Below are 26,254 nucleotides of genomic sequence, written 5' to 3'. Positions count from 1 at the left end.
GGCACCATTTCTGAGGAGCTGAGCATACCTTGCTGTCCCTGTTGGTGTGTGGCAGCATTTGTGCTGTTCTCTTGGGTTTTGACACCTGGTGGATCTGCAGTGACTTGGCCATAGGGATATTGAAACTCCTGGTAAAGAGGAGATGTGTGCCACCCTCGTGGAGGAATCTGTCCAGTTGTAGCTGTCTGCAACACCTTTGAAAGCCTCATTGCCCAGTGTCAAGGGTGCCAGAGGTTCAGGGTGTCAGTAAGGACAGAAAAATCTTAGAGATATTTATTGTCCCTTTTCTTTATTATAACACTACCACTTCTTGCTAGCTAAATCACCTTAGTTTCAAATTCCCAAGCAGATGACGACTGGAAAGGTATTTCAGAGAAGGAGCATTCCTTTCTCCATTCCCATCCTCTGGTAGCAGATACCTGTATTGTGAGCTGGTTTCACCCAGTCCAGCTGGTCTGATAGTGGAGCTGGGGGTTACACCCAGTTACTTCTTCCTGTCCTCCAGCAGGAAGTGCCTGCAGGCCCTTCAGCTTGCTCCTCCTGCCACCCAGGACTTCTGCACTTCTGGTCCCATTATGCTTCCCTAGTGCCCTGCTTCTTGCTGTAATCTATGGGCACTGCTCAGTGCCATCCTGTTTCTCGCCCAGGCACAAAGACCCTGAGTGGCAGTGTGGCGACCATGGACACCTGTGTGCGACACTTCCAAGAAGCCACAGGTAAGAGAGCCTTGTCCACAAGCTGCTACTCCCTATGTTGACACGGGAGGAGGTCTTGCTTTTGCCAGATGTGTCCATTCCAACAGGAACTTTTGCTCTCACCTGAAGCAAGGCAGGGGCTGGGATCAGTGCCCTCAGATGAGCCCCTTTTTGAGGGGAAGTTTCATTTTAACCCATAGAATTAATGAGACGTGAACTCTCCTGCTTCTTCCTCACTAAAGTGAATGTTTTTCTCTTCTCCATACCCTATGTATTCAGTCTTCCTATGCCTGCTCTCTCCTGTAGGGATATTTCCATTCCCAGCTCCAGCTGGCTGTGCTGAGGGTGTTCCATCTAGGGTCTGTCAACTGCCTGGTTGACAGTTGCCTTGTCCCGGGGGATTTGGGCTGCTCTGGCAATGGGGCTCTGGCTGCCCTAACGTCTCCCCTATTCTCTGTCCAAGGGTGCTCGGCAGAGACCGCGTTGGAGGCAGCATCTCTGCATCCCGCTCAGCTCCTGGGGATTGAACATAAAAAGGGGACACTGAATTATGACTCCGATGCAGGTACTGGTGTGGGCACAGCATGTACTGGTTATGGAGACAATGGTGTCAGAGTTCATAAGTGCTGGAGTAAAGCAGGGGCTGCTGTAAGCACATGCTCATCCCATTTCAGTGGGAGCTGCAGGGTGACTTGCTCCACCTGGGCTTTTGCTCCAGTGTTTTTTTCCTTGGATGCTGGTGGTGTTTGGGAAACCCTTTGGAGTGCCCCCCACATCTCAGCCAAGCAAAAAGCAGAGCTGCCATTGCCAGGATTGCACTGCAGTGCCATCCTAGGGTGGGGAGAAGCCCTTCCCTACTGAGGTCAGCTCTCCCCAGCCACCTCCAGCAGCTCCATTCTGACAGCTGCTTTCTTTCTCTCTTGTCTAACACAGATTTCCTAATGCTGAATGACAGCCTGTATGTGCAAGCCACATACATTGCCGGCGAGGAAGTCTGGCGACAGGATGTGTCGGGCATGTGACGCTGGGCTGTCCCAGTGCCCTCCAAGGCTCCCTGGCACTGTGGTTAGCAGCTCTGGCAACCACTCCACTTCTCTCTTTTGTTTTTTTTTCTCCCAATTCCTTACTGCAACTCCATCAAAGGAGCCTCATACCAAAGAGTTGCATTTTCCAGCTTCCAGTTACAGCCATGCCTGTCACGAATTTGTTGGTGCTCAGTTGGTGGCATGGGGAAAGAAGGAAGCTCTCTGCTGGCAAGGAATGCCAGTCCTGGAGTGACCTACAGGACTGCACAGCTGTCCTGCCCCCCGACAGGTGCTCCTGCCACCATCTGACAGCAGTGAGGATCTGTCCCAGCCTTTGCATGGTTTATACAGCACACACTAACCTGCTCTGCACCTGAGGCAGGCTCAAGCCATTCCCATTCCTCTGCCTGCTGTTTGCTTTGCTCCCAGGAAGCCATGACTTGTTAGACATCAGCTTCCACCAGCTCAGCTCACAGCTCTTCTCGTGACAAGGTTTCTGTTGTATCAGCAGGAGCTGAGGATCACATTCAGATCTCCCGACAGCCCTTCTGTTGTGCGTCCTCAGAGCAAGGCTGCCACAGCTTGCTGACTCGGTGTCCTTGTGGGGCTGAATCCTCAGGGCAGAGATCAAACCCAGGAATACCAAGGCAGCACTGGTCCTTTGTGCCTTTTCCCTGCATGGGCATTGAGTCCACAGAGCTGGAGATACGAACAGCATCCTGCCACATAAAACAATGTTTCTTTCACTCCTTGCTCTGTGTGGATGGGTTCTGCAGGCTATGCCAGCCATACCAAGAAGAGCCTTTGCATTACCTGATGGGTTTGTGCATTCCTTAGGCCAAGCATGGGGAGCTTTTGCTTTAGGGGATGCATCCAGACTGGTGGTGACAGGCTCATGAGCCCTCAGTCCAGCTCAGGTACTGAGGGAGAGGAAAACTGCAGTGGGATTCTGGCCTTTCAAGACAGATATGATAGCTCATTATTTTGTGCTCATTATCTTCTCCTATACTTGACTGTCAGATTTTTTTCTGACACATGGACGTATGTGAGGACTGATGCTGATTTCGACCTGACTCAACCATAAGCCTCGAGATAAAGTCTCAAGACAACCTTGGAAAAGGCTCAAACCACTGAGGTGGTTTTTGTAATGAAGGGAGGGCTCAGACAACGGCTAAGTTTCAGCAACGGTGGAGACTGTAAGGCAGACTGAAGTCTGGTTGCAATTGGCAAAAGTGTACCGATTTTTTCAGTACCATTTTATAATCTTTACCAGCAACATTTGGAAGTGCTTTCCCAGCACTTTAGAGCCCTTCTGTCAGCCTTGGAGAATTTCTAACATCAGCTGTCAATGTCAAGAGAAATTATAACCTCCATGGTTTGAAGCATTTGAGAGACACAAAATCCTGTGCTGTGATGCGCTGTGCTGCTTCAGTACTGACCTCATGGGGATCTTCTGGCTGTTGTTGGAAACAATCCAAGGGGGAAAAAATGCCCGTGAAACAAGGTGTCTAGATTTTTATTTACAAAATTAAATAATCAAAAGGAAATCTAAAATAGAAATGGGATTAGACAGTACCTGTAGGCGTGTATTAACCTTTTTTGTCTGCCCATGGTGGTGCGTGCTGGCGTGGCTTGTGTCAGGCTGTCAAGTGAGGGGCCAGGGCTGGTGCGGACGCTCCTGCGGGGATTTGGCCCAGGAAAGGCGGCGCCGCCGGATACCCGCGGCCCGGCCCGGTCGTGGGCACATGTGTGTCGGGCAGGTCCTCAGGGGGCTCAGGGGAGCAGGAGGGAGGAGCAGGATTCACAAATGTGCTGCCAAAGTGGGTTCCGAAGACTCCGCCCGCTCTCGGGCGGAACGGCAGCGCGGGACGCGGCCGGAGCGGTGAGGGCGGCGCACAGCGGCCCGGCCCGGCCACCCGGAGCGCTGAGGGCGGCGCACAGCGGCCCGGCCCGGCCACCCGGAGCGCTGAGGGCGGTGGCCGGGGGGAGGCCGCGCGGAGGCTCCGGGGGGGTACCGGGGAGACCCCGAGCAGCCCCCGAGCTCCAGTTGGCGGTGCTGGCCCGGCCTGGGCGGGGCTGCTCCCGGAGCCCACACGAGGCCGGTGACCGGAGGTGGGCGGTGAGGTGGAGCCGTTTCCTCCGGCGGCGGCGCGGGAGTTCGGCCTGGAGTGGGTAAGGCTCTACTGCCCGACCCGCACCGACCCCCTCTCATCGCGCCGGGCCCAGATCCCGCAGGTTATCCCTAAAGGCCTTCCCAGCGCTGGTGCCTTTCTTAATCCCTGCTGATCTCCTTACCCTGAACATTCTTTTCGTTCCCAGTGTTTTAGTGTGTCTTGTCCTCAGGGGGGCTATAAACCTTAAGTTCACCTGTTTAGCAGGAGGCAGCCAGCGTAGAAGTACAGTACATGGGGCCTCAAGGGCTTGTGTTTAGCCTAAAGATAAATTCTCTGTGTTGCCATAGCTATGCTAAAGGGAAATTTTCTGCTTTGGAGACATTATGCCATTGCTTAAGCTTCAGGAAAAATGAGATCTCTTCCATTTGGGGCCTTTAAAAAGGGAGGGGTAGAGAAAAATATGAAAAAAAAAAATTGTGGGAAGTCCTGGCTTGCCAGTAATGCTAAGAGCTGTAATTTTTGTAATGCAGAGGGCTCATTTGGTGTTCTCCACACAGGACATACGTTCCCTGTGCTGTGTTGATTTATGGTATAAATTAACTGTTACACAGCACACATCCAGTGTAAAGCCTGATCTCTTGTGAGAGGAGAGAAGGCCTCAGAAAACTCAGTTTTGGAGTCAGTATTGGAGGTGAGAGATTTGTGCTTCTAAACATTCTGCCTTCTCCTCGCAAAGTCTAAGGCTTCCCAAGGTGTGTTCCAGGAGGAGCTGGAGTGGTGCATTTCACAACTGGAGGCAGATCTCCACCTCACTCTACACCCCAAAAGAGGTATGTTCCTCTTTCCCATCCCACACCCCCCATATTCTGGTCTTGGGTGTGATTTAGCAGATCTGGGTGTTTTTCTGTTTTTTTCTCTCCTTTATGTTCCCTGTTCTTGTGTTATTTAGGATTTTTTCTAAATACAGAACAACACAAAGCATTGGGCTTTAAGGACTGTGTTTCTGGCAGCAGTTATGCCTTTCATTCATTTAGTATTTGTTCTCCCTGTTTTCTGTATTCTTCCTTGTGTATTCGTTTTCCCATATAATGGCTTGGTTGGTTCTGCTACAGCTCTGCCTTTGTTTTCCATCTTAAGGAAATACTGTGCCAGTGTGTCTGGATCTTAAACATCAGTAGGTTTATTTTTGTGAAGCTTGTTCCAGGGAAATATTTCATAGAAGATAAAATCCTGTAAAGTCATAGTTCGATGTCATCAGTCCAATTTGTAGAGCTGCAGACACACATCCTGCTGCTGGTCAGTACCTAACCTTGGGAGAGGGCTGTGAATCCTGTGTAAGATGCTCAGATGAGTGTTTGCTGGTGCACCTGAGGATGGAGCAGTAATTGATAGCTGCCTGCACCCTTTTATTGGGCATCAGGCTCCAAAAAGAATTAAGGCTGAGAGGGTTGAGGTTGTTCAGCCTGGAGAAGAGAAGGCTCTGGGGAGACCTCAAAGCCCCTTGCAGGGCCTAAAGGGGCTCCAGGAGAGCTGGAGAGGGACTTGGGACAAGGGTCTGGAGTGACAGGACAAGGGGGAATGGCTTCCCACTGACAAAGATTATGCTTAGATCAGATACTAGGAAGCAATTGTTCCCTCTGAGGAGGAGGGGAGGCCCTGGCACAGGGTGCCCAGAGAAACTGTGGCTGCCCCTGGATCCCTGGAAGTGTCCAAGGTCAGGTTGGATGGAGCTTGGAGTAACATGGGAAAGTGGAAGGTGTCCCTGCCCATGGCATGGGTGAATGAGCTTTAAAGTTTCTGCCCAACCTGTTCAGTGATCAGACCTTTTTGTTACACACATTTCCTTGCTGGTGGTCCCCAGTGCCCAGCAGCAGGGAAGGCAGCTCCTGGAGGGGAGGCAGGAGCTAAGCACAGGAATGGGCCAACAGGAGCAGGGCTCTTTTGCACCGTACATGAGCCAGGAGAGCTGAGCAGATGCTGCTGATGGTATCCAGGCTCTGCCTGAAGTCACAGTCACTGGAGAAGTCTGGTGAGGAGGCAGATTCAAGCCCTAACCAGGAATTCAGGGTCTGGATCAATGAGTTATTTGGCTGTAGCACTTGTATGCATGAGATACTCAGAGTAGCTCCCAGGTGAGGGAGAGGAGCAGCTCACTGGAGTGTTCTCTATCTCTTGTGTAACTGGGTTACAGCTAGCCAAATCCCTTGAAATAAGGGTACATGTGCTCAGGACCCTGACACACCGATGCTGTGAAGGTACATCCCACTTCCATCCCACCACAGGGGTCAGGAGTGCATCCAGCCCAGCATCACTGGCCAAGATGGGGAGGGGATTGTCCCACTCTTCTCTGCCCTCCCCTGGGGTAGCCTCAGTTCGAGTGCTGGGAGCACTTGGGGGCACCACAGTATCAGGAGGATCTAAAACTGTTAGAGAGGTCCAGGGGAGGGACACGAGGATGGGGAAGGGTCTTGAGGGGAAGCCATAGGAGGAGCAGCTGAGGGCACTTGGTTTGTTCAGCTGGACAAGAGGAGATGGAGCACAGAGCTCACCAGGGCTACAGCTCCTCCTGTGGGGCAGCTCGAATCTCTGTTCTCTGTGACAGGGGCAGGACCTGAGGGAATGGCTGGAGCTATGTTAGGGGGTGATTATTAGGCTGGATGTTAGGGAAAGGTTCTTTCTCTGATTAGGTGTTGCTGCCGGGAGAGGTAGGATGTTCCCCTTCCACAGTACTACTCTCAGATTGTTCTGTGGCTTAAAATAAGTGAGGCAAACACTACAACACTATTGTAGTGGGGACCACTGTCACAGAACAATTATGGTTTTTGGAGAATTTGTTTTAACACAAAAGCTTTGGATTCCTGTTGTAGTCAGGCTGGTTTGTAAGAGAGTCAAGCAAGAGTCCTGCCTTCCAGGGTATGCTTTCTACTCAGATTCATTCCAATTTTCCAGAGAAGAGACACTTAGCTAGGTTCTGGGATTTGTCTTCACCTTGAGGGAAAGATTGCTAAGCCCTCTGTAGCATCTGTGCCATGAGCAGTGGACTTGCTGCAGTGTAAGAGTCCAACTGTATGTAAGAAGCACTTAAGATTTTTTTTTTTTCCCTCTGTAAGAACATCTCACAGTATTTGAGCTTCTAGAAGCACAAGGAGTTCCCTTTCAACTGAATGCTAGTTATAGATTAGTCAGGGGTAGTATGAGCACAGAGGATATTCAGAGAAGAGTCAGTCATCAGCACATCACAGTGTGGATTTTAAGGCCCACCGTAAACTGTTTCTTGTTTCTCTTGTTTTCTGAGTGCAGCAGAAGAGACCCAACACATTTTCAAGGTACTGCGTTCACCTGAGACTGCTCTTTCAGAGAAGCAACAAGTGAAGTTCTTTTCAGAGAAGCAGTGTGTTTGGAGATTGTCATCTCAAGATGGATGAGGGCCAGAAGAGTATGGAGAAAGGTGAGCTTGAGCTGTCTCTTGGGGGGTGGTGAGATTTGGTTCTTTTCTGTAGATTTCTTAGGTTACAGCATTGAGTCACCTCTCTGGACAGTGCCTTAGAGTGGAAGCTAGAGTGGCACCCCCATGGTAGGAAACTGGTGCATTGAGAATGCCATTATTGAAACAATATTCTTTGTCTTTTCTAGGCATGAACCCTGATGTTGTACAAGTACAGCCAAGCAAGAGGCAGGCTACAGATGGTGTGAAACAGTCTGACCCAACCCCTGAGGCAAAGCCAGAGTTGTTCACATCATCTGGCAGCAGGTTCCAGTTTGATTTTACACTTTCTGAGACCAGCCTAGAAGCTGACCCTGGTGACAGTGTTGCTGAGCATGTACAAAACAATGTCAGAGCCACCAAGCAGGAGAACTGGAATGGAGCCTTGATGTTTGCTGCCTCTGGGCAAGAACCCAAGTTTGCTTTCAACTTTGCTATCACAGATGAAGACTGTCCTCATCTTCAGTTACTTCCAGCAAGCCAACATACAGAGCACATAGCAGATCCTTCACTGCCTGCTGAATCAGCAGCTCTGCCACAGGCTACAGCCTTGCAGGAGCCTGAGCTGACTCAAGTAACTGGGAATGCATCCAAAGAGGATAGAAGCCATGTCACATCAAAGATCCCTGAAACAAAGACAGCCCCTGCAGATGAGGCAGTGACAGAGAAATCGACAGGAGGTGGAGCTGCCCAGAAGAAGAAAAAGAAGAAACAAAAACCACCTGTCAGTAGAAACAAAACAGAAGAAACTGAGACCAACAGGAAGGCAATGGCAGAAGCTAACAGCTGTCAAAATACAGATACTTCCCATCAGGATGAGAAGACCTCTCAGGTAGTTAATTACTGGTGGGATCCCATAATTTATAAGCCCTTGAGCTAAAGAGACATTTTATCTCTTTGCATAGATGAACAACTTCCATACTGCCTTGAGATGGAAGCTGAAAGACTGTGCTTGCTGCTTACTGTTCTAGCAGCTGATTTCTTTCTCTGGTACACAGCTGAGGAATCTGACCAGTGCAAAGGACATTAATGGTCCTTCAAATTTGTGCTGAAAGATTTTATATTTAGGCTTGTGACAGCTAATCCTGGGGAACTGGATGCCATGTTTTCTTAAGAAAATAAAAACAGGAAATGGAGGTAACTGTCTTCAGTTGGTGCCAAGCTGGTGCCTGTGCATGCTGAGCCAGGCCCTGTAGCTCTGGTCTGCATGTTGCAGGATGAATTGCTTTTGTAGTGTATCAAACAAAGCCATGACAGAACTGCCACTTGGTGTAGCCAAGGACCTGTGGTAAAGCTCAAAGGTGCTTCCAAGAGGGTTCCTCTGTAGGGCATGGCCCAGAAATCAACTGAAGTTGCAAGTTATGTGTAAACACAACATTAAGGCACACCCTGAGGATTTCTGTTCTGCTAAGGTCCAGGTCTTCATTTTATTTTACTTTCCAGCACTGGTGCAGGTGTAATTAACAAACAGTGCCAGCTGAGCAATACTGTAATACAAGATTGCACAAAACCTTCCTTTTCTTAATATTTTACAAGGAAATTGCACTGAGTGTTCACCTGCTTCTGGAGCATTCCATCCAAAGGTCTGCTTCACCTGCAGTCCTGCCAATAAACACTGTTGAGCACCAGAGACATTGGAAGAGTTGAAGGTCAGGTAAAGTCCTTCCAGTCCTTTGGAAGGACACTGTAGTAGGTAAAAGGAGACAGCGTGAGGGCATTTGTATTTACATGTACATAACAGTTAAGAATTGCCTCAGTCCCAGGGTGCAGCCCTGTTTCTCTGTCCCACTGCTGAGTTAGCCAGCTGGCTTTCCTCAGTGGTGCTTGGCTTCCTCCATCTCCATGGGCTTCATCTTCCTTCTCCTCAGGCATTTCTGGTTGAGCAAGCACAGAGGAGCTGAGAAGAAAGGTTCAGTTTCTGATTTTGTCCATTTGTTTGATTTTGTGCAGATTTGAGGATAGGGTTTTTTTTATTGTTTATTTCTCCCATCTTTTTTTATTTGAAAGCTGAACCATTTTCCAGAAAACAGCACCTTCTGAATGGCAGCCACATATTAAATATATATAATAGAGACAGTGAGTTGCAGCTAAACATTTGCATAGTGCTTTATCTGATGAAAAACACTAGAGGGAAAATGCCATGAAGTCTATAAAGTGATCACCAGAACATATTTGGTATAGTTCTGACTGTATGGAGTTCACTTTCATCCTCTATAACAACTACTGCTGTAATTTTTGGGTGACTTATTTCCTCTTGCTCACTGTGCCTCATGTTGATAACAGTCAGATGAGCAGCTGCAGAAAGAGGTGGACTGGTGTGTGAGCCAGCTGGAACTTGGCTTGAAGACACAGAAACCCACTCCAAAGCAGGGTAAGAACTGAAGTAAAGAAGAGCTTTCTCCTGGGGGGAGCATTGGCAGGAATGCAGGGTCAGAGCCAGCAGGGAGCCTTAACCTGTGTTTTGTTTCTCCTTTGCTGTAGCTGAGGAGGCTCTCAGGGCGATCAGGACACTGCGCAGTGACAAAGCTCCACTGGTGAAGAAGCGTCAGCTCATGAGAGCCATGTTTGGAGACTACAGGAAAAAGATGCAGGAGGAGCTGTGCAGAGAGCTGAAGCTTATGGAAACAGGTAAGAGAACTTTGCATGGTGAGGAGGAGAAGAAAGGGATTCAGTCCTGCCCTGCTCCCCCTCAGGCTTTGCAGACTGAGTCCTCACTATATGAGATGACTGATTCTTATTTTTTCTCCCCCCTTTAAGCTGCAAAATCTGCCAGGATCGTGGAGTTGAAGGGAAGCATCTGCAAGAAGAATGGCCAGTTCATCCGGAAGTGCTTGGGAGCTTGCAGGAAAAGCCAAGGTTCAGCAGAATCCCCTTCAGAGTCACACGGGACACTTAACAGAGGTTTATTCAATTGCACAACTCCCCAAGAATTTCACTTTAATTTCTTCTAGAAAAGTCACTTTGACTAAAACTGTGCCAGATCTCCTGTAAACTGAAGAACAGTAGAAAGACGCTGTGCAATAGCAAATGTAATGCATGAATCTCTGGATCCTCTTCCAGGGTGCCTTAACTAGAAGTTTAAACCAGACCTGCCTACTATGCATATGACTCTAAAACTCAGCCTACATTACTGCTCCTCTGTGCTCACACTGGAGAGAGGCACCTTTGAAAGGGTCAGCAGTGTGGAAGGATCTGCTTTCTTTCCTGTAGAATCGACATTAACTGTAGAATCTCTCTTTTATATGAGATTTTCCCTTTCTCCTGTTGCTTTTAAATAGAGCAGTGCCTTTCTAGCAGCTGAGGATGCATACAGCAGGGAATGGTTTGGAATCAAGATCCAGCAGTGGATAGCTGGATGCTTCCACTCTGAGTCTGTGTGAATGCAGTGTCTGGCATCCAGCAAACACCAGCAGTGTGTCATCCCTGACATGGAGGTGCATGAGCTCACGGTCTTTGAGGCAAAGTGAGAGAGAACTATTTTTGCTCATTCATCTCTTTCACTGACAGGTATAGTGAAATAGAAAAAAATGCACATCATTATTTAATCCAGCCTAGGGATGTAAGGACAGTTGTTTCTGGAAAAACAACTGGGAAAATTTTTCTTGCTGAAGCTAGGTTCTGGACAGCTAGGAAGGATATGCAATCAGCTCTTAAATAAAGTTTCCTTTATAAGTTCAGTTACAACTACCAGTGCATCAGAGGGAAAATTAGCTGCATGTTAGCCTTGGGTAGTGGTAAAATCAAATGTCACAGCCAAAGACACTGTTCCATTTGATTTGTATTAAATTTTGGCTTTTTGAATTTGTGTTTCCAGTCAATTCTGCTTGAGTCACTGAGCCCATCCCTTAAGTTCATGCAGAAAATCTTCCCACCAAGCCTAAAAAATGCTGAAGGAAGAGAAGTACTGTGAAAGGTTACATGGTATCAGGTGTCCCTAGGGAGCAGTACTTTCCTCCCTTTTGTAGTCCAGTCAGCTTGTGTGAAAAGTGAGAAATGTGAGTATAAGCAGATTGAAGGGAATCTTGAGACTCCTGAGAACAGCTGAGAGATGGTGAAAAACATTGGCTGTGAAGGACTAAACACCTGATTGTGACTCTAAAAAATTAATTTTATTACTAAGGTCTGGTGCAGGCAGTTGCATCTGCGAGACTTTTTTTTTCTTTTGTGCCAAGGAGCACAGCTGTTACTTTGAATGATCTTAGACAGTATTTTTTTTTATTTCCAGGATTTTACACTAAACATACAAAAGCTGTGTCCTTATCACACTTTTTGTGTTTCAAGATTCATGATTCAAGAGCATCGTTTACATGACCTTGGAGCTACAGCTGTTTGCTTCCCTGGCTGATTATGCAGGAGGTGTCTGGGAAATAGGTTATTTTTTTCCTTGTCGTGTCTCAGGTAAAGCTAGAGCTGCTAAAACATTATAAAATCCTTGCTGCAGAAGTATTCTGGAAAGCATTCTTACATAATCAACTCATGTACATGCTATTCATTAGGCATTCACAATTAGGCTAAAGGTAGCAGTGTAACTCAATCTAGCAGTTGTCTTCAAAGGGGTCAGAGAAAAATCTATTCAAATATGAGAACAACTCTTGTGGTTTTCCAGAGGTCTGAATAATGCTGACCTGCAAAGCCGGTTCCTTTTTCTGTGCTTCATTACTGGAGGACTTATCCATGTGTGTGGGAAGGCAGATGTTCATCAATGTGGTACTTGTGTCAGTGTAGGGTCTGTTCAGTTCCACAAGACAGCCATGGGATCTTGGACAAAGGATTTTGTCTTTTTCTGTCTACTCCCTGGTTTTATAGTCAAGGTGATGTCTCCTGAGTTTTTGATGGACGTGCCCAAATTGTTTCATTGGTGATTGTATCTTGAAGAGGTGTCTGGAACTACAGGAGTCTGTACTTCACTTTTAAGCTTTGCTGTATTATATTTGTTTGAAAGGAAACAAGCAATGGTATTAGAAGTTAGGAAATGCCACGGCTGCTCCATCCATCCTTTCCTCTTTAGAGGGGCCACAGAACAGTCTTAATGATGTTTTTTTTAAACATTGTGTTCTCCCCTTTTAACATTTCTTTAGAATTTCAGTGCTGTTCAGGGTTTCAGTGATGTATCTTATTACAGCAGTGTCAGGTTTGGATCAGGGTTTGCTCTAATAGTAATAGGCTAGTAAGACTAGACTTAATAGACTGTAATACCTGTGGCTGGAGGTTTGGTCTATTCCCCAAGGCATTAATGATGTACAGCAGTGAGGGAGAAGGGATATTCTGATCCACCTTGACATCTCTGATGCACTGTTCTTGCTTTAAGGAAATGTATCTCAGTTTTGATAGAAAGTTGAGCTCAATTCTGACCTGCCCGTTTCTTCATCCTCTCCTCAGCTTTGTGCCTGGCATTTGAGTTTGGTTGCCACCAGGGAGACTGGACTGGAGGTACTGTATCGCTTTGCTGACTGCCAACCTAAATGTAGAGCAGCAGTGTCAGGCCCAAGCTTGTAGGCAGCAAACTGCTTACAGGAATATCCAGCACAACTGTGAGCTCTGGAATGAATTAAAGACAAGGCAAAAGGGGATTGGAAGTACCACAGTGCTTCTAGAGCAAAACTTGCCTCACAGCATCAGTCTTGGAAATCTAAAAGCTGAGGATCACCTACTAAAGAGAATGAAGGGTTACAGGGACACCATAACTTGTCTCAGATAATTCACTTTAGCAAAGCAGGGGAAATGTCTCACTTTTGGGAACAAAGTGAATTTTAGGGTTCTTTCTGTGGCAGGGTGAGGCCAAGAGTATTTGCACACAGAGACAGCAGAAATCTGTGTGTGATCTTGACACCTTTTAGGCTTGGCACCCTCCTGTGTAAACAGATTCCCCAGGCAAAGGTTAGGAAATGTAGTCCTATTCCATCTGCCTTCAGATGGAGACCCTGCTTTCAGGGGATGACCTGCCTGCCCCCTTGTCTTGTTAAGGACTTTTGGGTTTGGGTTCTTTTTCCCTTTGAACTGAAGATTGATGAGAGGGAGGCAGTTTTCTCTTGTTTGGTCTCAGTTGTTTATTCTTATCAGCATTACAAGGTACAAGGAGCTATGTGCACTATGATAGAAAAGGGGTAAAATGGTTAACGAAGATCTTCTTCAAGGTCTTTTATATGTCCATTTACCCAATTAACAGATGCCAACTAAATTATTTTTCTTAGTGACCCAATGACCCAACACCTGTGTGCTGCACTACGGTATTTTTTATCCAATCACGTACTATTACCCAAAAACCCCTAGGAGAAGAACATGAAGAAGAAAGAAGGACAAGAGACAACACCCTAAATCCTCTATCTTGTCTCCTGTTCTCTAAACTACTTATTCACCCAGTGATTTAAGCTTTTTCCATCTAACTTTAACGTTTGTTTTCATGTATCACCATGAAAACATGCTCATGAATTTCATATTATATGAAATTCAGTGTTTCTTTGAATCTTAGAACTAAGTATTAGAAACAAGGGCACACTGTATCTTAGACTCCAACACCCCCTCACAGGCTGGCCCTCATCCCTGGCATTTTGGCTATTACCTTGGACACTGGGCACTAATCAGACATTTGTCCAACCCCTCCTCCTGAGCTTGGTCAGTAGAAATGCATTTATTGGTCCTTGGGCTGCCCATCTCTGAGTAATCAGGGGGCAGTGTCACTGAGGAAAAGCTCACAAAGAATCTCCAAGCGATCCCTACAGAATTTAGCTGGAATTACTTCCAGAGTCCCAGCAGGACTCTAGAGGGACTTCCTCTCCCAAGACCAGAAAGAAGCCAATAAATTGGTCCTACTGATCCTGTGTTTCAGGTGACTGATACTACCTTGTCTCACTTTGATTTTCTAGATGCTGGGACTGTGGACTTAGCATCCAATCACTAATTGTATCCAATTACATCCAGTCAAGAGTAACACATTATCTTCATTTGGGGAGAGAAATCCTAACTTCTCTATGAATTAGAAAGAGGAAGAACTTACCACTTCAGGAAAGATATCAACTGAAGCATTCTAACAGAAGAAAGGTTAAAGAGTAAGAATCATTTAACCTGCAGTTCCATAACAAAAAAACAGGGGAGATGCTGCTATTTTAAGACTATACAAGCTATTTAGATTCATAAGATCTGTGACAGATTATCTTGTATCTTTATGCTGCCTAAAATTTTTCTGCTCACTGTTTCTGCTGCTTTCATCTTTAGAACTGTGGAAGGTTTGTAAGACACACTGCTTTAGAAAATCCACCTGTGACATCCCCAGTGGTTTGATTCCTGGCACCCGTCCTCTTGTGTGTGCTGGCAGCTGGGCAGTTTAGTCCATTTGGCTTCTTCCCTGTGAGTACATCCATAGGCATGACCAGCTCCTGATATCTCACCTCCAAAATGGAAGAAATCTGGGTTGTGTTTCTCTAATCTTGATTATCGTCGTGCATGTTCTAATGAAACAAAACCCACATGTGGAAGAAGCCAGGAAGGAGAGGAAAAGCAAGCTGTCCCTGCTATCCTCTTCTTTTTCTCCCAGTAATGTTGGCAAACAACTGGAGTATACCCAGGAAGAGCTTGCTAGTATGGAGAAGCTAAATCATGTCTTCTTTGACAGAAGCCAGAAAAAGGGATAGCCACCATGATCAGAATTCTGCCATCACAGAAGTGCTGGTGTTGTGTCAGAAACTAAGGAATACTCAGGAAAGGAGATAGGACACTCAGCATCTGTCAGGCTACACAAAGTTCAGGTAGGAGACTTAGAATGACTATCAGACTCAGCCAAAGATAGAGCTCCTGGCTAAGGTGGTGAATCCTGGCTGATATAGTGAATCCTGATGAGATGCATAGTCTGTGAACTTGGAGGGGGAAGAGGTGGGAGGAAGTCTGGTCATTTTGAAGGTAATGCATTCTCATTTTTGCATTGCTTATTTCAACATTACGCAGTCTTCCAGAAAGAGCTCTGTGACTCGCGTGGTGTATATGTTATATGTGAAAGATGTAAATGCTGGCATTAGCATCTATGCATGTGTGAAGCTATTAAGTAAATTACTCCTTCCCATAGAAACAGTTGTCATTTCTTACTTGAAGAAATTATTGTGCAGCTCTTCAGCTGTTACAAATCTCCCACTTTCACCTCATACGTCAGTGTTTTACCAGTTTTCCCAGCTAAGGGTCTGGCCCAGTAAGGTACATCTAGAGGCCATTGCATGATATTGAGCCATGGGAAAGACTTCTGGAATTTTTCTTCTGTGCACAATGATCACGCACAGTTGTACTCTGTAAACATGAAAGGCACTATTGTGTACCTACAAAATTCTCTTTGCCTTGACCAAGGCCATATTTTAGGGGCTGAAACAATGCAGGTCTTTATGTTTTTATCATTAGCCTCATTTCAATACATCAGATTTTGCCCTTGAGATGACACTTTTCATGGCAGCTCCACAAGGCTGTGTCATTTTATGCCAGCAGCTGTTTCTCCCACTTTCCTCCCATCCAGCAGATGTTTCTATTCTTCATTCCTGAGACTTCGATCTCTTAGTGCCAGTGGCCCACTGTGTCATGGAGCACATCCTGGGTCCAGGTGGGAGCTCCAGCATGAAGCCTTCACCACAGAGGAGACCTTGCTATCCATAATGCCCTGCCCAAGAATCAAGAGACAGATGTGAACAGCCTTTGCAGTGAGCCAGGACATTTTAATTTCCAAAGTGTTTCAGAGCTGCTTGAGCTATCTGAGGGAATAAATACAGCCGGTTGAAGGCAGAGGGACAGATATATGTCTGAAAAATGCATGGCTGTTTTTCAGAGTGCATAGGCTGGAAGAGTAATTCAAGTTTACTTAGAAATTCAAATTTATTTAGCAGACAATATAATTTACTGAAAAAGATGCTATTGTATTAGGTCTGCTACAGATCAAAAAATAGCAATTATTTTTCATCATGTTGCAAAGTAACAAAGTTAGCTTATTTTTCTGCAATGGTTAAAGATGTTGCCAGAATACAGACTACAGAGAAAAGGTGCTGTGATCACTTTTCACAGTTTAATCTAGTGCTAACTAGCTTCAGGGCACATTCACTTGCTTAGAAAAAGGAAGTACACCGTTTTCAAACAAATCATGGTACAGTTCACATTGGAAGGGCCCACAGTAGCTCATCTGGTCCCACCATCCTGCTCAAGCAGAGTCATCCCAGAGCACATGACACAGGATTGTGTCCAAATGGTTCTGGAATATCTCCAGTGAGGGAGAGTCCACCCCCTCTCTGGGAGACCTGTTCCTCATGTTCAGGTGAAACTTCCTGTGCAACAGTTTCTGACTTTGCAGCTGTTGCCATTGCTGGGCCCCCAGGGCAGAGCCTGGTTCCTGCTCAGAGCCCTCCCTGCAGACAGGGACAGACAGGGATGAGGGCCCCTCAAGGCTGTGTCTCCTCTTGAGGCTGACTGAACAGCCCCAGCTCCCTCAGCCTTTCCTTGGTAGGGAGATGCTCCACTCCCTTCCTCTTTTCCACAGCCTCTGGTGGTCCTGCTGCAGGAACTCCAACAGGTGAAATGGGGAACTTCAGCTTTGCTTGCAATAGTGCTGGGAGGGTAGGTGTTGATTGCTCAGTAAAGGCCAAGAGTTAAGATAGTTTTGTGAGCTGTGTTTGTGCTGTTACTTGGGTGAAAGGCATGAGGAAGATACATCTAACTCAGAATGTACTGTCAGGGTATGTCAGTATGGCCAAAGGCTTTTGTATCTCTCCCAGGTCAAGTACATGGATTCTTTTGTTCGGGGAAGGGAGAGCATTCTCTTCCTTCTTCTGAGAATTTGATTTCTTTTGGAGTGATGTAGATTGTTGGGATGGGCCAAGTTAGGAACTCTGGAAGGTGAAATCATTGTGCAGCAGAGGCAGGATGGGTTGTAGCAAAAGCCAGTCTTCTCATCCAGCCACACCAGGAATCTCTGCTTCCTGTTCCTGCTGAGTTATGCAGCAGCCTGCAGCTCTGCTGGCACTGCTGTGCAGAAAGGAACAATGCAAAACTGGTGATGGATGGAGAGAGAGAAACCACCATGCTGGAGCAAGGATATTCAGGAGCAATATCTCTGGAAATGCAGAGTACTGCAACTAGTGTTGGCAAGAGTCAGGACTAGTTGCAGATTTCTTAGGGAACATTGGAATTACTCCATGAACCTTGGTCACAGTTGACCAGCTATCAATTTAGACACCTTCAATTATCCTATTTTCCACTGGAAGAAACTGTTCAGTCTTAAAAATATGTTTTGAAGGAGTGAGGGATTTTTTTTCTCATTCATTGCACTCATTGAAGCTTTTGCTTAGCAGGAGAGAATCCATATTTTCTTAAGAATTCCTATTTGTTGCTATACCTTATGATCTAAAAATCCTTTCTAGATTTCCCCCCATTTCCCACTTCCTCCCTGTTCTTGTGGAAACTGGGCAGACCACTCATTAGAGCCAAAACAGGAGCAAATGAATGGATTCAGAAGTGCAGGAGGGATAAGATGGGTGTCTGTCACACGCAAGTGTGATAGAGCAGTAAGCAGATTATTTGAGAAATAAATGTACTCAGAGGGTTTCCTGCTTCATTAAATTTAATCAGAGTTATTTTTCAGGTTGCTTCAGAAGTGACAAGAAATGAACGGTGGCAGATGGCAGAGAGGTGTGGGCCTCCCACATGCTGGAAAAATAGATTGCCAGCCAGTCTGCAGGACATGCTATGGGTGGCAGAGCACCACTGGAACAAGGCAAATGCCACAGAGCCAGCTTTGAGCCCCACGGGAGTAGGAGGTCTGTGCAATACCCCAGCTGAAGAGAGTCAGGAGTCATTTCCAAAGGGTCTGTGTCCTGTCACAGCGAGAATTTGAGTTCAGAAGAAGCATACCTGGGGTGTTTGTCATCAGAGACTGTGATATACCTACTGGGTAAGTTGATGGTGGCTTGCCCAACTCTGATGGGCCTGTAATTGTATATGCAGGGTATGACAGGGGTCAGCCTCTGCTGGAAGTACTTCATAGTCAGCAGTCTCCAGTGCTGTCCTTAACCCAAATATAAAATCACAGAATAGTTTGGGTTGAAAGAGATCTTAAAGTCCATCTTGTTCCAAACCCACCTTCCACTAAACCAGGTTGCTCTCAGCCCCATCTGACATGGCCTTTTAACACTTCCAAGAATGGGGCAGCCGCAGCTTCTTTGAGTTGTACCCATGGAAATCCTCATGGTGATGTGTCAGTATCAGCACAGATTCATGTGAGCACAGCAGAATGGACAGAGTTGTGAGGGGAAAAAAAGATTATTTGCCTGCACAAGGTTCACTTCTGTTGTGTAGTATGGGGTCTTCTCACTTCTCCAGGTCTGACAAGAGTAGCAAACTTTCTGCAGTGCCTTTCTGGTGGATTTTGTGTGGTTTTCTTTATGCTGCAAGAGCCTGTACACCTTCAGTCCATCACCTGATTCAGTCTGCTTCTTCAGCCCATCATAGGCCCTGAAAACTACCTGGATGACTAAGACAATCATATGATTAAATCTCTGTGGATCTCATGCTGCAGTGATAAACACCTTAAATGACATTGCCCAAGGTAATACTGTTAAGATGTTTCTGTAATCCTCTCAAGCCCTGCCATCGCATTGCTCTGGGAGGTCAGTGTTGCAACTGTTGTGTTGCAAAGCAGAGAGGTTTGTAGAGACAGGATACTTGTCATTATACCTTTGCAGCTTCTCTGCCTGAAAGGTATCATTTGCTCTCAGGAAAGATCATCTGTTTGCCACATGAGTGTTTCAGAGTGCCTCTGATCTATGTATAGAATGGAATATCCTGAGCTGGAAGGGACCCACAGGCATCATCAAGTCCAGCTCCTGGCCCTGCACAGACAACCCAACAGTCTCACCCTGAGCATGCCTGAGGGCGCTGTCCAAGCACCCCTGGAGCTCTGGCAGCCTCAGGGCTGTGCCCATTCCCTGGAGAGCCTGGGCAGTGCCAGCACCTCTGGGGGAAGAACCTTTTCCTGATATCCAGTCTAAACCTCCCCTGACACAGCTTCATCTTGTGCTATCTCTTGTAAAACCACAGAGGGGAATGAGGTGCGAAGGATGAGATCAGCTAGCCAAGCCCACCGGGTCAATGCACAGTCAGCTAAAGCATTTTTGCCCAGGGATACATCCTAGTCAGATTTTTAGTGTATCCATCTGGATACTGGATGTCCTCTAACATATGAAAAATTGAGTATTTGTGCAGGAAAAATAAAACACAGTTTCTTTTGAAGTCTGCTTCTCTTCAGGTCCTCCATCTCTGTACTGCATCTAGATGTTTCCCACTCTCTAACTCTTTAGCACACATGAACCTCAGAGAAGTAATCTAGGCAGATAACTAGATGTGTACCTGGAAAGTGAAGTTTCATGTTTGTGCCTGAACCCTGACTTTTAATAAGATATATTCCAAGCAGAATGAGCTTCTAATTGTCTCTTTTAACATGAGGAGACATTCTTCCCCTCTTTTTCTTGCTGGTGAGAAAACCTAGAGCCTTCCAGCAAAATGATCAGAGGCTCAATAGGTTTGGAGCCCATCATCAGTAACAAACATTTATTTACAGGTACAGCATTTCCTTCTCCTCGAATCTTTCCTACCTCAGCAGCTGGTGACACTGCTGGGAGCTGTGTAATGTTGTAACAGCTGTATTTGTACTATTGACTTGTAGTCTAGAAGATTAGGATTTATTTTACTTGCAAGATTTAGCTTCCAGTTGGCTGAACAGTTAATTGTGTCTTAGTGTTCAATGATCCGGAAGCTCTGTAAGGACCCAGCTTGTCCCAACAGTCTGTAATGTGAGCCAGCACTCAGTGATGTGTGTGTGGATCCACCTCATGTATTCAGAGAGAAGGACTCATCCAGACTGGAGAGGAGCACTTGATTGTTTGTGCTTTGTTAGTCATCATGTGGGAAGTTTTTGTGGACTTTCTTTCAGGAGCTGATAAAAGAATATTCAGAGAAAAAGTGAGTCAATATTGTCATCCTATACACATTTCCATTTTTAGGCTTCTTGAATTGATTTCCTATTTCAGAGTGAATGTAAGATTCAGATTAAGAGAGATAAAAGGAGGGGTATAAAATCACACATTACTAGAAATATTAAAATGGCAAAGGATGGATATTTACAGTCCTCTGTGAACCTTTGCTCTCAAAAGACTCCCAAGAGCTCTGGCCCTGCATGTTATTTGTTCAAGGCCATTGTGCGAAAAGTTTCAACCTCCAAGTTATTCATATGCTGACTGTATTGCATATGTTGCCCATTTGGTATGACTGCGGGGCTTTGTGATGAGGTATTTTTACTTGTGTGGCATGTGCTCATAGAGCTGGGTGAGTCAAAGTGAAGGAAGAGAAAAAGAACGTATCTACTCAAGAAGATGGTTGGTTCTTTGGAGAAAAGAGTGGAAAGAGTTGATGTTATTTTAGGGAAAATAAAAAACAAGAGTTCATTGGAAGGGTCTTGCCAGCTCTTGTTTCTTTTCCTGACTCTTTGAATCAGGCAGTGTTAGTGCACATATCCTGCAGCTGAGATAGTGCTGAGCCATCACCTTAAGTTTTGCCACCTGCTTATGGTGCCACCACTTATGGCACTACCTATTTATTCTTTTCCAGCTGTGCCATGTCTGCCATGTCAAATCTGGGGAACATTTCAGTGCTCCTGTCTTTGACTCTGGTTGTTAAATAGGACTTAGTAGTGTGCTTTAGAAACCTCCAAAAGGCTAGTTAAATTAAGAGCAGCAGGAGAAAATAAACATAAACAAGCAAGTGACCTCTTACTATAAGCAAAATCAGCCTGGTTTCATCCTCACAGCTGGTCATGCCCACCAGTGTACCCTGCTAGTTCCCATGTCAGCAGTCTGCTCCACAGTGACAGCATCCCAGCCCTTGGCAAATAGGAATTTGTTTAACTGTGAGGAACTTTTGATCACTGTGTTCTCTTGTACTCTGCTCCAAGTATTACCAGATCTGGAGCTGTATCCCTGCCAGCATCTTATGGTGAGCAGAAGTGGCTTCAGCCATGTTTACACTACCTAACTGCAGTCATTTAATGTAGGTGCCCTGGAAGAGGGGTGTGGTTTGGAGCACTGAAGGTAGGAGCAAAAGTAAAATGCCTAAAATGACCTCAATTAATTAACCATGCACCAACTCCCTTCCATTAGCTGGCCCCTGGCCTGTACTCCAACAAGCCATGGCATTGAGACTGAAAGAGTTGTGAGTGTAGATGTGCAGCTCAGGGCTGACAGTCTTCAACAGTGAACAGCCTGCAAATGCTTTTAAGAGATGAGCCTAAACCTTTTATTTGTCTAATGCAAGACATACATGGGAGGAGAATTCCTGTGTGCAAACTTAGGCACCTAGAAGTTAGCTATCCAAACCCTGAGCTGCCCCTGTGCTGCCGCTTGGAAGCACATTGAAGAGGTCAAGGAGGTCTCCTTCACTCTCAACACACCAAATGCCCTCAGATGCTCCTCATATGGCTCCTCCAGACCCTTCCCCATCCTTGTCACCTCCTTTAGGTGCTCTCCAATGGCTTAATGTCTTTTTTATATTGCACACAGGACTTGAGGTGAGGCCACCCCAGTGCAGAGGAGAGCAGGAAAATCCCCTCCCTGGCCCACCAGCAGTGCTGGGCCTGGTGCCCCCCAGGACAGTTCTGTCTTGGCTTAGCTGCTGGTGGAGCATTCAGGTGCAGTGTGATCTTTTGGAGTAAGTCTGAGGAAGGATGGACCAAATCACCGCTTACATTTGGTTGCTCTAAGCCCCATCCCATCTGGCCTTGAACACTTCCAGGGATCCAGGGGCAGCCATAGTTTCCCTGGGCAACCTGTGCCAGGGCCTCCCCACCTCACAACCAATAATTTCTTCCTAATACCCCATCCCTATTCACCCTTTTTCAGCTTAAACCCATTTCCCCTTGTCCTGTCACTCCAGGCCCTTGTCCTAAGTCACTCTCCAGCTCTCTTGGAGCCCCTTTAAGGCACTGGAAAAGGCTCTAAGTTTTCCCTGGATCCTTCTTTTCTCCAGGTGAACACCCCCAGCTCTCCCAGCCTGTCTCCAGAGCAGAGGGACTCCAGCCCTTGGAGCATCTCCCTGACTCCCTTCCTTCTGCTCCTGTTTAGCTTCTGGCCTCAAGCTGTGGGCATCTCCACTGAATGGTGTTCCCAGGAAACCCACAGCTCTTGTTTGGAAAAATCTTGGAAAACCTGTTGTTTAAAACCTGTCTCTGCCCAAGCAGTGCCTTCATGCTGTTGCTGCCTACCCTCTCCAAGGGTCTGTTCATGGCACACCTGGCTCTGAGCGGGAGCCATTACTTGGATCCTGCTCCCAAAGGCAGGCTGCTGCACGGTATGGACTGCCTGGTATAGGCAGTATTGAGTTACAGTCCTGCAGGAATGCAGGACTGTGCCAGTATGACCAGTTCAGATACCTCAGCTGAAAGCAGGAGTCCTTGGTAGTCTTTTAAGCAGAGTGGTCAAGTTAATGTCACAGCACACCTTTGCCAGAAGGAAGGTTCCTGAAAGTGCAGTCTGGGAGCTAAGTGGATATGATTTTCCTATCTTTTTTATATTTTTCTATTCCTTTGTTTGTTCTGTCTCACCAGTTGGGCCTAACCTGCTGGAGGAACATCAGGGTTTGGATGCTGGAGGGTGAGAGTGAAGCCCAGATGAGCCAGCATTTCCCTGGGGCGGCTCAGATAGTCTGTTTGGTTGATTTAAAGCCCTTGGATGGGTGATGAAGTTCAAATACCCCTCTGGAGGGAAGGCATTGCTCAACAAAGAGCCCACATAACAGGTCCCCAGCAAGTGTTGCCTTCAGGGAGGCCTGCATGCTGAACAGGAGTTCTTGCAGCTCAAGGGTCAGGTCCTGTTCAGCTGCTCAGACTGACCATTCCAGTAAGAAACATAAATCCTTGCACCAGCTCACGTACAAGGAAACCTGGTGAATTCCAGAAGCTCCTCTGAGTTCAAAAAGGGTCATTTCACAGGCATCAACGAGAGATCCCTGAGGGTACCTGCTCACAAGAAAGCCTTGTCTGTGATGCAAAATGCTATTAGCTGTTTGCAGCAGCAGTGCCAGGGTGTAGAATCACAGAACAGAGAAGGGTTTGAGTTTGAAAGGACATTAAAGCTCATCTCATTTCATGACCCAGTAGGATCCTGCCACATGGGATGTGGTTGCTCCTAGCCCCATCCAATCTGAATCTTCCAGAGATGAGGCAACCACGGCTTCTCTGGGCAACCTGTGCTGGGGCCTCACCACACTCAGGGAGGAATTTCCTCCTAATACCCAATCTAAATCTTTCCTGGCTTAGTTTAAAAACATTCCCTTTGTCCTGTCACTGTTTGCCCATGTAAACAGTCACCCTGCCTCTCTTTTATATTCCCCCTTTAGGCACTGGAAGGGGCTTTAAGGTCTTCCTGGAGCCTTCTCTTCCCCAGGCTGAGCAGCCCCAGCTCCCTCAACCTGTCTCCAGAGCAGAGGGGCTCCAGCCCTTGAAGCATCTCCATGGTCTCTGGACCTGTTTGGACTGGGGCACATGCTTCTTGTGCTGAGGACCCCAGAGCTGAAGGCAGCTCTACAGGTGGGATCTCACAGAGATGAGGGCAGAGTAGAGAGAGAGAATCCCCTCCTCTAAACTGCAGTCTGAACTCAGTCCATTCCGTATAATCAAAACGAACAAACCAATCAAAAACAACCTTAACATGGATGTTCCCATGTGACCTTAGCATGAGAGCTCCAAAGTCACTCGTGTCCAGTTCCTGGTGTATAGCTCAGGTGTTTAGACAAACCACAGGATGCTGTGCTGTCAGTGCAACCTGCAGTTGCTGAGAAGGAGCAAAGCAAAGTTCAGCTCTCAGACCTGCAAACTGACTTCTGCTGCTTGGATCTTGCTCCAGCTCAGCTCTCCTCCCTCACTCATCCTCATTTGCCAGGTTAAGTACAGGCAGGATGAATACAGGACATGTGAGACAACATCTCAACTATTCCTATATTCCTATTCCCATCAGACTTGTGCTCCAGACCCTTCCCCATTCTCTTCTCTGGACACGCTCCAGCTGCTCAAGGCCTTTCACATCATGATTCATTTGATGTCATTAGCCTTTCTGCCTGTGTTCCATGACCTGGCAGTGGTGGAAGCAGAGCCTTCCCAAAAGCTGGTACAGTGATCCTCCTCCAAGAGGAATGTGGAGGCTTTAGTCTGTACTTTGGCTCCTGAATATCCTTGGTTTTCTGGGCTAATGTGTGAGTTCTGTGGGAGTCCCACCCTTAGCACAGGTGGATGGGATCCTCACAGCTAGACTGGGGCACTCAGCCAGGTAAAAGTCTCTGCAGCTGGGTTAGCAGAAAGGTGCTCAAAGGAGCATCCACTGTCCTTTTCATGGTACAAGTGCCAGGAAGAACCTGTGGGAAGCACAGTACCAATAAGTGTTGTCTGCTGAGAGAAGAAAACTACTCCCAGCAGAGCTCTCAATTCATGGCTGGGGAAGGAAGAAGGTTGAAGTGGATAAATAATAAGGATTTCCTGAGGATTTCATCTAGAATAGATGCAGGTGAGCAGCATAAAGATGCTGAAAATAACCTTCAGGCAGACAATAACAGCTCACCCTCAAGAGCTCTTGGAGTAGGAGGGGTGGATTCAACAGGAAGGAAGGGTATGGGCCACACTTCCACCTGGGGCAACAGATCCTGCTGGAGGGACTGTATCCCCCTGAATCAGGCTGATCAGCTTGGGAGTATTTCCTGTGTTCCATGGGACATGATCAGTCCCATGTTTTCATTTGTTGCCTTCTCTAATCCCAGCACCAGTGGCCCGTGGTGGGTGCTGTTGCTCCGGGCAGGATGCCGTGCTGTTTGCAACACCCAGCAGTCCAGCAGTCCCTCGTAGAAGGGGAAGGGGACAAGGGAACGCTGAAGCTCATGGATGTCTGCCCCTGCGGGCTCCCTGACAGCTGATCACAGAGGTGGGAGCATCTCCTGGTGGGTGCTGTAAAACCCCACCTGGGACCTCACACCTCAGCTCCCTCACTGGTGAATTGCCCTGTCCCAGCTGTAAGAGCCCAGGCTTTTCCAACCTGCAGGGGACAGATCAGTGGCCCCCCAGGTGCTTTGCTGTAGGCAGCAAGAGCGTCTCCGGGCCTGGGAGGGCAGCACATGTGGGACTGGCTTTGCAGAGCAGCCATAGTGGTGGCACTCACTAATTGAGACGCGTTGTGCAGTGTAGGGCAGCCATAGGATGAAAGCGTCCCGTAACTGTGGGGCGGGAACTCAGAGGTGGCTCTGTTGTGACAATGGAGAGGAGTCTGGGCAATGCTGTCCCAGCTGCCCACGAAGACATTTGCTGGGTGTTGTGAATTAATATTGTGATGTTGGCTTTTTCGCAAGTATTAGGATAAATGTTATATGTTATATGCTTTTGCTATATTTTTTTTTCTCTCTTAGCAATAGAAGAATTTCAAACGTTAGGGCTATGTCTCATCTGGAAAAAGCAAGATAACCCCAGCGGGCAAGACAATGGGGGCCAGCCTGTTATCAGCAGGGCAATGGAGACCAAGCTGTTAACAGCAGAAGGACAATGAAGCCCAGGCTGACATCAGCAGCAGGACGAGAGGGCCCAGACTGTTATCAACACTGACCGCTTGCAGAGAAAGGAACCCCAGTCCAAATAAAATGATGATCAGAAGAAATTAAATCTCCATGGAGCATGCTCTAAAAAGGCGGAACCAGGGAGTGGCCATGCAAAATACTTCTTGGAAAAGTTTGAATATGCATTAAACCCTCACAGCAGGATGGGATAAAAGGAGTGTTCCAAAGATACCAGGTGTGTTCCTGGCAACATGCCAGGGCATCTGGCCATTTTAACCCGTTGCTTTATTATCTTTGTCTCCTAATTGTCTTTTTGTTTATATTAAACCTTTTATAATTTAA

At 46.8% G+C, this 26,254-nt stretch overlaps 2 protein-coding genes and 1 long non-coding RNA gene across 51 annotated transcripts in view; 2 read left to right on the top strand and 1 right to left on the bottom strand.

The window, feature by feature from the left end:
* Window positions 1-3,295, top strand: part of AMDHD2 (amidohydrolase domain containing 2) — an 8,890-nt gene extending 5,595 nt beyond the window's left edge. For both annotated transcript variants that reach the window (XM_023936410.2, XM_086855179.1), the window contains exons 9-11: window positions 648-716; window positions 1,159-1,260; window positions 1,629-3,295. In XM_023936410.2, coding sequence (XP_023792178.1) covers window positions 648-716; window positions 1,159-1,260; window positions 1,629-1,717 — 260 coding nt within the window. In that variant the 3' untranslated portion in view covers window positions 1,718-3,295. The remainder of the gene's footprint in view (window positions 1-647; window positions 717-1,158; window positions 1,261-1,628) is intronic.
* The window catches only part of LOC147649995 (uncharacterized), a 5,689-nt gene extending 2,001 nt beyond the window's left edge, over window positions 1-3,688 (bottom strand). The window contains exon 1 of the long non-coding RNA XR_015277596.1: window positions 65-3,688. This is a non-coding gene — a long non-coding RNA (uncharacterized LOC147649995). The remainder of the gene's footprint in view (window positions 1-64) is intronic.
* On the top strand, window positions 3,138-26,254 carry C17H8orf33 (chromosome 17 C8orf33 homolog). Of its 48 annotated transcripts, XR_015277592.1 has the most exons (16): window positions 3,677-3,892; window positions 4,571-4,664; window positions 7,135-7,282; window positions 7,468-8,150; window positions 9,602-9,689; window positions 9,800-9,946; window positions 10,076-10,174; window positions 10,597-10,825; window positions 11,544-11,716; window positions 12,698-12,748; window positions 14,182-14,364; window positions 14,531-14,662; window positions 14,928-15,060; window positions 17,919-18,227; window positions 18,656-18,881; window positions 25,769-26,254. XR_015277592.1 is itself a non-coding variant. In XM_086855172.1 (9 exons), the coding sequence occupies exons 3-9, from the start codon at window positions 7,252-7,254 to the stop codon at window positions 14,214-14,216; spliced, it is 1,134 nt and encodes a 377-aa protein (XP_086711298.1). In that variant the 5' UTR covers window positions 3,677-3,892; window positions 4,571-4,664; window positions 7,135-7,251; the 3' UTR covers window positions 14,217-15,377. The 48 variants fall into 48 exon arrangements, 14 of the variants coding, with proteins under 14 accessions (XP_023792157.2, XP_086711298.1, XP_023792161.1 ...); XR_015277594.1 differs by lacking the exon at window positions 18,656-18,881 and having other exon boundaries at window positions 11,600-11,716; XR_015277585.1 differs by lacking the exon at window positions 18,656-18,881 and having other exon boundaries at window positions 3,886-3,955; window positions 10,076-10,219; window positions 11,600-11,716.

The sequence above is a fragment of the Cyanistes caeruleus genome, chromosome 17, assembly GCF_971803275.1.
Source record: "Cyanistes caeruleus chromosome 17, bCyaCae1.hap1.1, whole genome shotgun sequence".
NCBI lineage: Eukaryota > Metazoa > Chordata > Aves > Passeriformes > Paridae > Cyanistes > Cyanistes caeruleus.
Note: the sequence above shows the minus strand (reverse complement) of the source record. Positions and strands in the feature narration are given on the sequence as shown.